The sequence below is a fragment of the Macaca mulatta genome, chromosome 20 (assembly GCF_049350105.2).
Source record: "Macaca mulatta isolate MMU2019108-1 chromosome 20, T2T-MMU8v2.0, whole genome shotgun sequence".
Classification (NCBI taxonomy): Eukaryota; Metazoa; Chordata; class Mammalia; order Primates; family Cercopithecidae; genus Macaca; species Macaca mulatta.
Window position 1 is genome coordinate 21,410,018 of NC_133425.1, and position 12,627 is coordinate 21,422,644.

General features: G+C 42.0%; 1 protein-coding gene across 1 annotated transcript in view; it reads left to right on the forward strand.

Annotated features, from left to right (window-relative positions):
• The first annotated feature begins 1,894 nt into the window (after nucleotides 1-1,894).
• UQCRC2 (ubiquinol-cytochrome c reductase core protein 2) overlaps nucleotides 1,895-12,627 on the forward strand; it is a 30,231-nt gene continuing 19,498 nt past the window's right edge. Inside the window, 6 exon segments of the mRNA NM_001261133.1 lie at nucleotides 1,895-2,062; nucleotides 5,869-5,952; nucleotides 6,051-6,200; nucleotides 7,179-7,243; nucleotides 11,101-11,157; nucleotides 11,404-11,528. Of these exon segments, the coding sequence (NP_001248062.1) occupies nucleotides 2,030-2,062; nucleotides 5,869-5,952; nucleotides 6,051-6,200; nucleotides 7,179-7,243; nucleotides 11,101-11,157; nucleotides 11,404-11,528 (514 nt within the window). The 5' untranslated portion in view covers nucleotides 1,895-2,029.

The window sequence follows — 12,627 nt, forward strand, 5'->3', positions numbered from 1 at the left end:
GGTCATAACCTAAGAATGAAAGGACATTATAAGCAGGGGTGTGTGTGTGTGTGTGTGCACTTGATCGTGGAGACTCGTGTGTTCCTCCTACCTTACCTGAACTGTTGAATGAAGTTACAATGACTGGACTCAGGGTCGCAGCTAACTTGGGAAATGGGATTTTGAAGTACTGGAAACAGCTTTGTATGCCATGTTAATGAACTTGAACTTTATCCTGAAAAACGTGGCTGTCGCAGGTGGCTTGATCACAGCACTGCTTCCCAAATTTCACTCAATGGTACCTGTATAATACATTCTTGATTTTTGCTGTATATCCGTATCATCAAGTTACTTAACGTTTTTACACCAACTTTTATTATTTTATTAATGTACTTAAAGAGGAAATTCACTAGTAGCATTGCTTGTCTTAATCAAAATAAATATATTATTAAAATGGAACAGTGCTAAATAAGATGTACACATGGACATAGAGTGTGGAATGACAGACACTGGAGACTCCGAAAGGTGGAGGGGTGGGAGAGAGGTGACGATGAGAAAGTACTTAATGGGCACCATGTACATTATTTGGGTGATGGGTAAACTAAAAGCCCAGACTTCACCATTACTGCAATATATCCACATAACATAACTGTACTTGCGCCCCTTAAATTTATACAAATTTTTAAAAGGAAAAAAATGGAAGTGTTCATCTATGTACCAACTTAAAATCATCTCATGCACCACTAGTGTTAAGTCTACCACACGTGGGGAAACTGTATGGTATGAATTGGGTTGAGGGTGTCCCCAACAGGCACAGAAATTGGGTTGGTGCCAGGTTTTTAATGCCCGGACCTTAAATCGTTAGACAGCCCGAGTCCGTTGTAGGCCTGGAGCAATTCAGACACAAGGCAAAAAGGACATAAATTTGCCTATGCCTTGTAACGTCTACACCACCAGCCTTTCTGAAACTATTGTGCATACGAAATCATCTCAGGATCTTGTAAAAACACCGATTCGGATCCAGTATGGGACCTGGAGTTTATACATTTCTAATCAACTCCCAAATGATATTGATGCTGATACTGTCGGTTTCCCAACGAAGCAACGTAGCAAGGTACGAAACTCTTAAGTCCCTAAAGGGCAGGGACCACGTCTCCCGCGTTAGCACAGTGCCTGGCCCAAGGCACTTTATGGGTTAACACTCGCTGAGGACCGGAGTGAACGCGCCCCCATATCGTCACGTGACTGCCTTTCTCCAACAGCCGGTTTCGGCTCACATAACACACCTACTGTCCAAAACATTTCTATTTTTCTCACACAAAAACTACAGTTAAGTTTTTATATTCTATGTAGCCCCAGCCTAGGACGTAAGATCCACGAGACCAGAGACCTTGTGATGATTCCCCCAGGTTGCTGACCCTCCCGGTGTGTCCCGGGCCTGCTCTGGGGGACACAGCGGCGAATATGCTGAACAAGGCCCCTGTTTCACGGAGCTAAAGATCCAGTAAGGACTTCACCCAGCAAGAGGCAACTACGCTGGGCTTCGATGCCCAGTACCTCTGCAGAAAGGCGGAATGGCAGGAGTCTCCTAAAGTCCCCAATGTCCAAGGACGCGGAAACCCAGGGCCCCCAGTGCAGGTGTCAGTCCGAGGGGCGCCTGCGCAGTCCCAAGAGAGGCGCGTCCCATTGGACAATCCCGAGCGGAAGAGCCCAAGGTAGCGGGGGGAGTTGTGACGGGCCGCTGCAGACGTACTTAGAAAAGGGGTGCATACTGGGTATTCAGGCCAGGAGAAGAACGCAATAAGCAGTGACGTACATTATCTTCTGCATATTTACTTGGGAAATTGTGTGTCTCCCTATTCTGAGTCTTGGAGGAATTGGACTGGTCCAACCTTCTGCAGGGAGCAGTAGAGCGCGGCAGTATAGAGAGTACCCCTCACGAAGGGGACGTGGGAAAGAGGTGGCGGGGAACGCTGGGAAACTCGCGGCCTGCGCCACCATCTTGCTTTCCTTAATCTGGTAGGACCGTGTGTCAGAACAATCTTGAATCATGAAGCTACTAACCAGAGCCGGGTCCTTCTCGGTGAGCTCAAGTGGTGGGTTTGGGGAAGGGCTGGGGAGCAGTGTGTCGGCAAGGTGATACGAGGCGGAGGTGTCTGGTCTGGGGTCTGGGCCTTGGGATTCGGTCTGCCCTTCAGCTGAACCCTGCGGGCCAAGTGGGCTGCAGACTGGGTCAGGCTTTGGAGGCCCAGCTCATTCTGTGAGCAGAAGAGACCTAACACCGGGAAACCTGAAGAGAGGGGCAGGACGTGAGAGCGGAGTTGAAGCGACTCCCTGGAGAGACTTATGAAGGTCATTCCGGCACTCAAGTGCTGGAGAACGAGACCGCGAAACCCAGAGGGAGGGGGAGGACGGCACAGCCTTAGCCCCCAACCTTCACTTTATCCGCTGCAGCCTCTGCTCCTTGGTTTATCACGGAGCATCAGTTTCCCCAGCGAATAAAAGCAAAAGAAAGGAGCTCGTGCAGATATAACACTTATCACAGTGCCTGGAACTTCATTCATTGTTAGTTACTACGGTGTCTTAGTAGTCTAACGTTGCTTTTCTTGATCGTATGTTAGACGGTTCCTCCAAGACGTCTCTGTTCTCAGAAGCTCCTTAAGTTTCCCCTTCAAACCTAAATTAAACATAGCTGTCACTTGGGGAAAACTCACACATTAGGGTTATATCACGATGGGGCAGTGGTTATTAAGCGGGGTAAGGGGGAACACTTTTTAAAAAAATATATAGCGAGGGACAGTATGCCCCCAGGGAACCGGTGGCGATGTCTGGAGACGTATTTAGTTGCAACAACTTGTCAAGAGGGTGGTATTGGCATCGAGAGGCCAGGGACGCTGCTGAACTTACCCCTACAACAAAGAATTATCTAGCCCCAAGTGCCAGTAGTAGTACCTGTGTTGAGAAACCCTCCTAAGATGGAGATGCAAAAGACCAGACCTGGGCATGGAATGTTCTTATGCTTTATGTTTACGTGAATGTGCTGTGGACTGTATCAATTTAAGCTGTAACTGCATTAACCTTCCTGGTATACCTAGACACACCAGTGATTACCCTTTGAGGGAAGCATGGTTAGATTGGTAAAAGACCCCAAAATGTCCTTCTCCATTCTATTTTACAATAGAAAAAGCTCAGAGAAAACAGTTGGAGAGGCCCGAAGTAAACAAATTGCAGTAAACTTGAAAGCAGTTATTTATGTTTCTAATTTTAGCATTTTATATAGGAGAATAAGCTTGATATATCTTGTTATTAGAACAAAATAAATTAGTAATTGCATGACAGTTACTAGGATAATTTGCTGATTTGAATGGGACGATTAAGAAGCACGTTTACCGGTCTGGCGCGATGGCTCACACCTGTAATCTTAGCCCTTTGGGAGGCGGAGGCAGGCGAATCAGTTGAGATCAGGAGTTCGATACCAGTCTGGCCAACTTGTTGAAACCCCATCTATACTAAAAATACAAAAAAAAAAAAAAAATTAGCCGGGCGTGGTGGGGGGAGCATCTAATCCCAGCTACTCGGGAGGCTGAGGCAGGAGAATCTCTTGAACCCGGGAGGCAGAGGTTGCGGTGAGCAGAAATCGTGCCACTTGCGCTCTAGGCGACAGAGCGAGACTCCATCTCAAAAAAAAAAAAAAAAAAAAAAAAAAAAAAATATATATATATATATATATATATATATATCCCCAACAAAGTGTCACTATTTGGGCACATTTGGTTGGAAAACACCTAAAGTCTCACTTGGTTGCGGAACTATAGATTATTCATGTTTGAATTGCTATGCCCGTATACCTTAAAGTTTACTTTTTGGAAAATCATAGGTGAAAATTACAAAGAAGGTTAACTATACCATACCCAGCGAACTAAATTGATGATGATAAAGCAAAGCTAATTGTAATTCATAACTGAAAAGCAGTACTAAAAGCAAATGATAACCAGCAGCCAACCTAGTACAGCACTAGTGCTGGATGTACAACAAAGAGCCTTCTGGACAGCACAGAGTGGAGTCCTTGCAGCCTGTGCGGGGATGTCTGGGAAACTCCAGCGACGTGTTCATTGGGTCTTGGGAGCACCAGGTTTTATTCACTCATCATCTCCTCGGATAACCTCATGAACTTTAGTCATAATCAGAATGATTTTTATGGCATCGTATAACATTTGCCCAAACAAACTGAATAAAATGAGTGCATTTTGGGTCCATTATCTAATATTTAATGGGACCCTTTTACCCTACCAGTAACTGCATTTTATATATTGAGAATCCGCCGTGGATGAAGCCATTGTTAATCTAAGGATGACGTACATGTCATAAATGTTTTATTTAGTCAAAAAAGGTAAGACGTTTGGTTGTGTGGTCTTAATGCAGTACATGAGAGTGAAGATACAATGAAAAATATTGAGGACTTGGAGGAAGTTGCTATATACTTTGTCTTTTGTTTTCTTTTCTTTTGTTTTCTTTTCTTTCGAGTTTTGCTCTTGTTGCCCAGGCTGGACTGCAATGGTGCAATCTTGGCTCACTGCAACCTCCGCCTCCCGGGTTTAAGTGATTCTTCTGCCTCAGCCTCCCCAGTAGTTGGGATTACAGGTGTGCGTCACCATGCCCTGCTAATTTTGTGTTTTTAGTAGAGACCGGGTTGCTCCATGTTGGTCAGACTAGTCTCGAACCCCCGACCTCAGGTGACCCGCCCACCTCGGCCTCCCAAAGTGCTGGGATTACAGGTGTGAGCCACCGCGCCCAGCTGCTTTGTCTTTTTAAAGGTTACTAAGACTATTAAGGAGATGAAACCATTTCAATTGGAAAATAGACTGAACGGGTGAGATTCATTGGGCAGATAAAAGAAGCAAGAAGCTGAAACCTATAAAAGGTTGTGGAGGCAGGCTGGGTGTGGTGACTCCCACCTGGAATCCTAGCACTTTGGAAGGCCGAGGTGGGTGGATTGCCTGAGCTACATGGTGAAATGCCGTCTCTACTAAAATACAAAAAATTAGCCAGGTGTGGCAGCATGTGCCTGTAATCCCAGCTACTTGGGAGCTACGACAGGAGAATTGCTTGAATCCGGGTGGCGGACATTGCAATGACCCGAGATTGCGCCCTTGCACTCCAGCCTGGCACACAGAGCATGACTTGGTCTCAAAAAAAAAAAAAAAAAAAACAAAAAGGTTGTGGATGGGGCGATCTGACACTTTTCCAAAAAATGCCAAAGCTTTAGAGCTACAAAGAATGATGAAACTTTTATAAGGTAACTGAAAGTTAAGAAAATACAGCGATTCTTTACATCATAAACAAATAAGCATCAGGAACTCTATAAATCACTAATAAATAGAGGTTTAAGAATAGCTCGGGTAAACTGGTGGGTTAATAAGTTATCCAGCTAGGCGGGGTGCAGTGGCTCATGCCTGTAATCCCAACACTTTGGGAGGCCAAGGCAGGCGGATCACTTAAGATCAGGAGTTCCAGACCAGCTTGGCCAACACAGTGAAACCCCATCTCTACTAAAAAATACAAAAACAAAAACTAGCTGGACATGATGGCACGCACCTGTAGTTCCAGCTACTTGGGAGGCTAAGGCAGGAGAATGGCTTGAACCCAGGAGTTGGAGGTTGCAATGAGCCGAGATTGCACCACTGCACTCCAGCCTTAGCGACAGAGGGACATTCTGTCTCAAAAACAAAACAAAAAAAATGTTATGCAGCTAAATCCTCCCATGGAGGTGGTTATTGCTCCTTTTACCCCTGAACACCCTCTGTTGCTTGGGTACCCTAAGGTACCATGCTTTTATATAAAGCACTGTTCTTGTAAGAAATGTGTGTGACCTGTGTTTTTTGTGTTTAGAGATTTTATTCCCTCAAAGTTGCCCCCAAAGTTAAAGCCACAGCTGCGCCTGCAGGAGCACCGCCACAGCCTCAGGACCTTGAGGTTAGTCCCACTAACTTGCTCGCTAGAACCCATACATGCCTTACTCTCTTTGGTAATATGAGGACATTCATTATATCTCTACTTTATTTTAAATACAGTTTACCAAGTTACCAAATGGCTTGGTGATTGCTTCTTTGGAAAACTATGCTCCTCTATCAAGAATTGGTTTGTTCATTAAAGCAGGCAGTAGATATGAGGACTCCAACAATTTAGGAACCACCCATTTGCTGAGACTTGCATCCAGTCTGGTAAGTATCTTCATTACCTCAAGTGTTTGGAAATGCTGTGGTATCTTGGTCCTGTGTAAAAGAAAAACTAAAATCAAAGGCTTTATATTTGCTTCCTTGACCTGCCATAACAAATTACCACAGACTGGGTAGCTTAAACCAAATAAATTTATCCTGTCACAGTTCTAGAGGCTGGAAGTCAAAGTCAAGGTATGTAAGCCAAGCCAAGATATCAGCAGGGCTGTGATCCCTCTAAAGGTTCTAGGAAGGCACAAATCCTCCCCTGCCTGTTCCTAGCTTCCAGCAGTTGCCCACAACCCTTCACATTCCTTGACCTGCAGCTGCATCACTGCAGTCTCTGCCTTTGTTGTCACATGGGCTTCCTTCTGTCTGTGTCCACATTTCCTCCTAATGAGGATACCATTTATATTAGATTTAGTGCCCACCATAATCCAATATGGTGTCATCTTAAGTACTTAAATCTGCAGAGACCTTATTACCAAATAAAGTAACATGCAAACATTCTGGCTGGACATAAATTTAGGGGGGAACACTGTTTAACCCAGTACAGTCCCTTAATGTAAAATGAGAAACCACAACATATTTGCTGCAGAGAAGCACTAAATTAGTATCCATATGAACATTGATATTAGAGCATAAGAAATCAGTAAACAAAATTTTAAAACGAAGTGCCATAAATTGAAAGAAAATTAACTTTTTTTTCCCATATGCAAGTCTCTTTCAGAATAGACTAATGAATCCAGTAAGCTTGTGTTTGACAGTGGAAATTTTATATGAATGTACTTAATATAAAAATCTATGCTTAAGCTTTTTGTTGAGCCTTGTTTTATAATTCTTAACTAAAAAGGATGCAGGAATTTAGTAAAATTCTTTTTAAATCTGCTCATAACAGTTAGACAACAGATTTTGACATAGTGTGATGTTTAGCAAACTTGGCATTGAAAAACTACAAAGATAATCATTCTTTTCTTTTTCAAGACGACAAAAGGAGCTTCATCTTTCAAGATAACCCATGGAATTGAAGCAGTTGGTGGCAAATTAAGGTTTGTTAAATAAGTAATAGAAAATAGTGAAAATGCCAGAAAATATTCAATTGTAAGGGAACTTTTCTCTGTTATCAAGGAGGTTGAGGATTTCTTAAGTAACACAAGAAGGAAAAGACTGATGAGTTTGAGTACATCGAAATGTAAAACATCTTTATGTTTTAAAGTAAAAATGTAAGTAACTGACTGGGAGTAGATATCTGCAATATATAGGCATACATCAGAGACATTGCAGGCTCTGTTCCAGACCACCACAAAATATCGCAGCAAAGCAAGCCATAGGAATTTTGTGGTTTCCCAGTGCATATAATAGTTACGTTTACACTAGACTGTGGTCTACTAAGTGTACAATGACATTTTATCTTGGAAAAAAAGTACATAACCTTTTAAAATATTTTATTGCTTTAAAAATGTTAACAATTATCTGAATCTTCAGCAAGTCATAATCTTTTTGCTGGTGGAGGGTCTTTCCTCCACGTTAATGGCTGCTGACTGATCAAGGTGGTGGTTGCTGAAGGTGGTGGTGACTGACAGTTTCTTCAGATCAGACAACAATGTTTGCTGCATTGATTGACTCTTCCTTTTATGAAAGATTTCTCAGTAGCATGAGATGCTGTTTTTAGCCATTTACCCACAGAACTTCTTTCAAAATTAAAGTCAGTTGTCTCAAACCTTACTACTTTTTTTATCAACCGAGATTATGTAATATTCTTTGTTATCATTTCAACAATGTTCACAGCATCTTCAACCAGGAGTAGATTCCATCTCAAGAAATCACTTTCTTTGCTCATCCATAAGAAGCAATTCCTTATCTGTTCAAGTTTTATCATAAGATTGCAGCCCTTCAGTCACATCTTCAGGCTCCACTTCTAGTTCTCTTGCTCCTCCCACAATATTTGCAGTTTCTTCTCCCTCTGAAGTCTTGCCTCTCAGAGTCATCCATGAGGGTTGGAATTGGCTTCTTCCAAACTCTATGTTAATGTTGATACTTTGACATCCTCTCATGAGTCACAAATGTTCTTAATGGTGTCTAGAATGGTGAATCCTTTGCAGAAAGTTTTTTAATTTACTTTGCCCAGATCCATCAGCGTCTTCACTGTCTGTGGTAGCTATAGCCTTACAAAATGTATTTCTTAAATAATAAGAGATGAAAATAAAAATTACTCCTTGATCCATGGGATGCAGAAGAGATGTACTATTAGCAGCCATGAAAACAGTATCAGTCTCCTTCTACATCTGCATCAGAGTTCTTGGGTGACTAAATGCATTGTCGGTGAGCAGTAATATTTTGAAAGGAACCTTTTTTCTGAGCAATGGGCTTAAAATACTCCATCAACCATGCTATAAACAGATATACTGTCATCCAGGCTTTTTTGTTCCATTTACAGAGCACAGGCACAGTAGATTTAGCATAATTCCTAAGGGCTGTAGGATTTTGAGAATGGTAAATGACCTCAACCTAAAGTCATCAGCCACATTAGTCCCTAACAAGTGTCTGCCTGTCCTTTGAAGCTTTGAAGCCAGGCATTGACTTTAGCTATGAAAGTCCTGGATAGCATCTTCTTCCATTGTAAGGCTGTTTTGTCAGCATTGAAAATCTGTGGTTTAGTGTAGCCACCTTCATGGGTGATCTTATGTAGATCTTCTGCATAACTTGCTGCAGCTTCCATATCAGCATTTGCTGCTTCACTGTGTACTATTATATTAAGAAGATGGCTTCTTTCCTTAAAGCTCATGAACTAACCTCTGCTAGCTTCAGACTTTTCTTCTGCACCTTCCCTCTCTCAGCCTTCATATAATTGAAGAGAGTTAGGGCATTGCTTTGGACTAGGCTTTGACTTAAGGTAATGCAGTTTGATCTATCCAGACCACTAAAACTCTCTATTATCAGCAATAAGGCTGTTTTTCTTTCATATCTTTCATGTGTTTGGTGGAGTAGCACTTTTAGTTTTCTTCAGGAACTAGACTGGTGCAAGAGGCTTAGCTTTTGACCTGTCTCTGTTTTTAACATGCCTGCCTCACTTCCTCAGAAACTTAATCCTTTCTAGCTTCTGGTTTAAAGTGAGAGACATGAGACTCTTCCTTTCACTTGTATACTTAGAGGCCATTGTCGGGTTATTAATTGGCCTAGTTTCAATATTGTTGTGTCTCAGGAGTAGGAAGGCCCAAAGAGAGGAAGAGAGACTTGGGGAACAGCTGGTCAGTGGAACAATCAGGACAGAAACAGCATTTCTTTCTTTCTTATTTATTTATTTATTTTAAAGACAGGGTCTTGCTCTGTTGCCCAAGCTAGAGTGCAGTGGTGCAGACATATCTTATTGCAGCCTTGAACTCCTGGGCCTAAGCGATTCTTCTCCCTCAACTTTCCAAGTAGCTAGGACTACAGGCACATGCCACCATGCCCAGCTAATTTTTTATTTGTTGTACTTATGGGGGTCTATGTTGCCCAGACTGATCTTGAACTCCTGGCCTCAGGCGATCCTCTCACCTCAGCCCAGAGTGCTGGGATTACATAAGTGAGCCACCACACTTAGCCCAGATTTTTTATATATTGTGTTGTCAGTGGTAAAGATGATAGAGAATGTCTCATTCTGCCGATAGGATTATAAATTGATACAACCACTTAGGAAAGAATCAAGGAATATCTAGTAATACTGAAAAACCCCACAGTTTTTAATCACATGCGCAAAGGTATTCTTTATAAAGACTGGAAATGATCTAAGTGTCCATCTTTAGGGAAATGGATAAAGCATGACAGTCATGATGAGACCACTACATGGCCATTACAGAATGAACTAGATCTGTACATCAGTATAGCACAGCTGAAGGGCAAAATAGTGTGTGAACAAACAGGTTTCAAGATTTTTTTAATGTATAGTTTTTAAAGCAGAAAAATACTATGTAGTGCTTATGATTGTGGTTTCCAGAGTGGGAGAAAGTGAGGGAATTGGCCTTGGAAGGGTACGAAAAGATCTTCAACTTTATTTGCCATTTAAAAAAATTGTGGTCAAATGTATATAACATAAAATTTATCTTCGGTTGTTTGTTTTTTTTTTTTTTTTTTTGAGACAGTCTCACTGTGTCGCCCAGGCTGGAGTGCAGTGGTGTGATCTTGGCTCACTGTAACCTCTGCCTCTCGGGTTCAAGCAATTCTCCTGCCTCAGCCTCCTGAGTAGCTGGGATTACAGGCGTACGCCACCACACTTGGCTAATTTTTGTATTTTCAGTAGAGACCAGGGTTTCCCCCTGTTGGCCAGGCTGGTCTCAAACTCCTGACCTCAAGTGATCTGCCCACCTCAGCCTCCCAAAGTGCTGGGATTACAGGTGTGAGCCACCGCGCCCAGCCCAAATTTATCATTTTCTTAAGTGTGCAGTTAAGTGGCATGTAGCAACCATCACCAACATTCATCTCCAGAGCTTTCCTATCTTCTCCCACCTGAAACTCCGACTCCTGTTAAACAATGGCTGCTCATTCTCCCCTCCCCTCCGCCTCTGGCAACTGCCATTCTCTTTTCAGTCTACAAATTTGACTACTCCAGGTACCTCATAAGTAGAATCATACAATATTTGTCCCTTTGTGACTGGCTTATTATACTTAGCATAATGTCCTCAGGTTTCATCTGTGTTGTAACATGTGACCAGATTTCGCTCATTTTAGGGTGGAATTATTTGCTGTTTTTTTTTTAAATTTTAAATTTTAGTTGATGAGTATGTGGAGTTTTGTTGTATTATCGTTCACACCTTTTATACTTCAGAAATTTTCTTTCCAAAGGAATTGGTTGATACAACAGAAGATTATAAGGGAAAGCTTACTATCCTGATTCAGATGATTTACTGTAGTTTATTTTCCAATTCAGTGTGACTGCAACAAGGGAAACCATGGCTTACACTGTGGAATGCCAGCGGGGTGATGTGTAAGTACCTGTGTGTGTTTAGGACTTCTGCTTTGAAAGAAATGCTAAACTGCTCACTTCTGGTCTTTGTAATGCATCCTTATGACCTCTGACTTCCATTTTGGATTATTATTCATAAACCGCTCATAAACATTGTGCTTACCACAAGGCCTAAAGTTTCACATTGAGAGCGTTACAGCTATGTAGAATCTCAAATGTTAGTTTTACATTTTTGACTCGTAATTCTTATCTCGATGTCTTCTGTAGTGATATTCTAATGGAGTTCCTGCTCAATGTCACCACAGCACCAGAATTTCGTCGTTGGGAAGTAGCTGACCTTCAGCCTCAGCTAAAGATTGACAAAGCTGTGGCCTTTCAGAATCCGCAGACTCGTAAGTACATTTCCAGATCACATTTGTTTTTAAGATACTGGGTTTTTTTTAGAAGATCAATTTATAGAAGAAAAAAAAAATGCTGTCAAAATTTATTTTTTTATTTTTATTTATTTTTTTGAGACAGAGTCTCACTCTGTCACCCAGGCTGGAGTGCGGTGGCACAATTTTGGCTCACTGCAACTTCCGCCTCGTGGGTTCAAACAGTTCTTCTGCCTTAGCCTCCCGAGCAGCTGGAATTATAGGTGTGCACCACCACACCTGACTACGTTTTTGTATTTTTAGTAGAAACAGGATTTTGCCATGTCGGTCAAGCTGGAGTTCAGTCTTGAATTCCTGGCCTCAAGTGATCCACTCATCTCAGCCTCCCAAAGTGCTGGGATTATGGGTGTGAACCACCATGCCTGGACAAATGTTTTACTACTTGAATTTGAAAATATATTTTTCAAAAATTTGTTATTTAGATATGTTATTCTTTTGTTTCTAAACATTTATAATCATTTTTCATGTTTGATGGTAAGTAAATTGTAGGATCCTAGAAGTTTTTCCTGTTTCCTTCCCAATGTTTTGTTTTTGTTTGTTTGTTTTTGAGACAAGGTGTTGCTTGTTGCCCAGACTGGAGTGCAGTGGCACGATCTCACTGCAGCCTGAACCTTCTGGACTCAGGTGATCCTCCTACCTCAGCCTCCTGAGTAGCTGGGACTACAGGCACACACCACCACACCCTGCTAATTTTTTTTTTTTTTTTTTAATAGAGATGAGGTCTCACTGTATTGCCCAGGCTGGTCTTGAACTCCTGGGCTGAAGTGATCCTCCCACCTCAGCTTCCCAAAGTGCTGGGTTTACAGGCATGAGCCACTGTGCCTGACCCCCAATGATTTTTAAGAGTTGTTTTGCTTACACCAAATTCTGCACCAGTGTATTGCTGCTGCTGTTATTGCTTACTGTTGTATTGCTATTATTGTTTAGCCATCTGCTCTTCATTGAGTCTTTCCAAAGTAAGTAACTTAATTTTTTTAAGTAGGAATCTTTTTTGCATTCGTATTTTATGTTTATATAATGTCTGATTATATAATCTGACAAGTACAACTGGTAATAC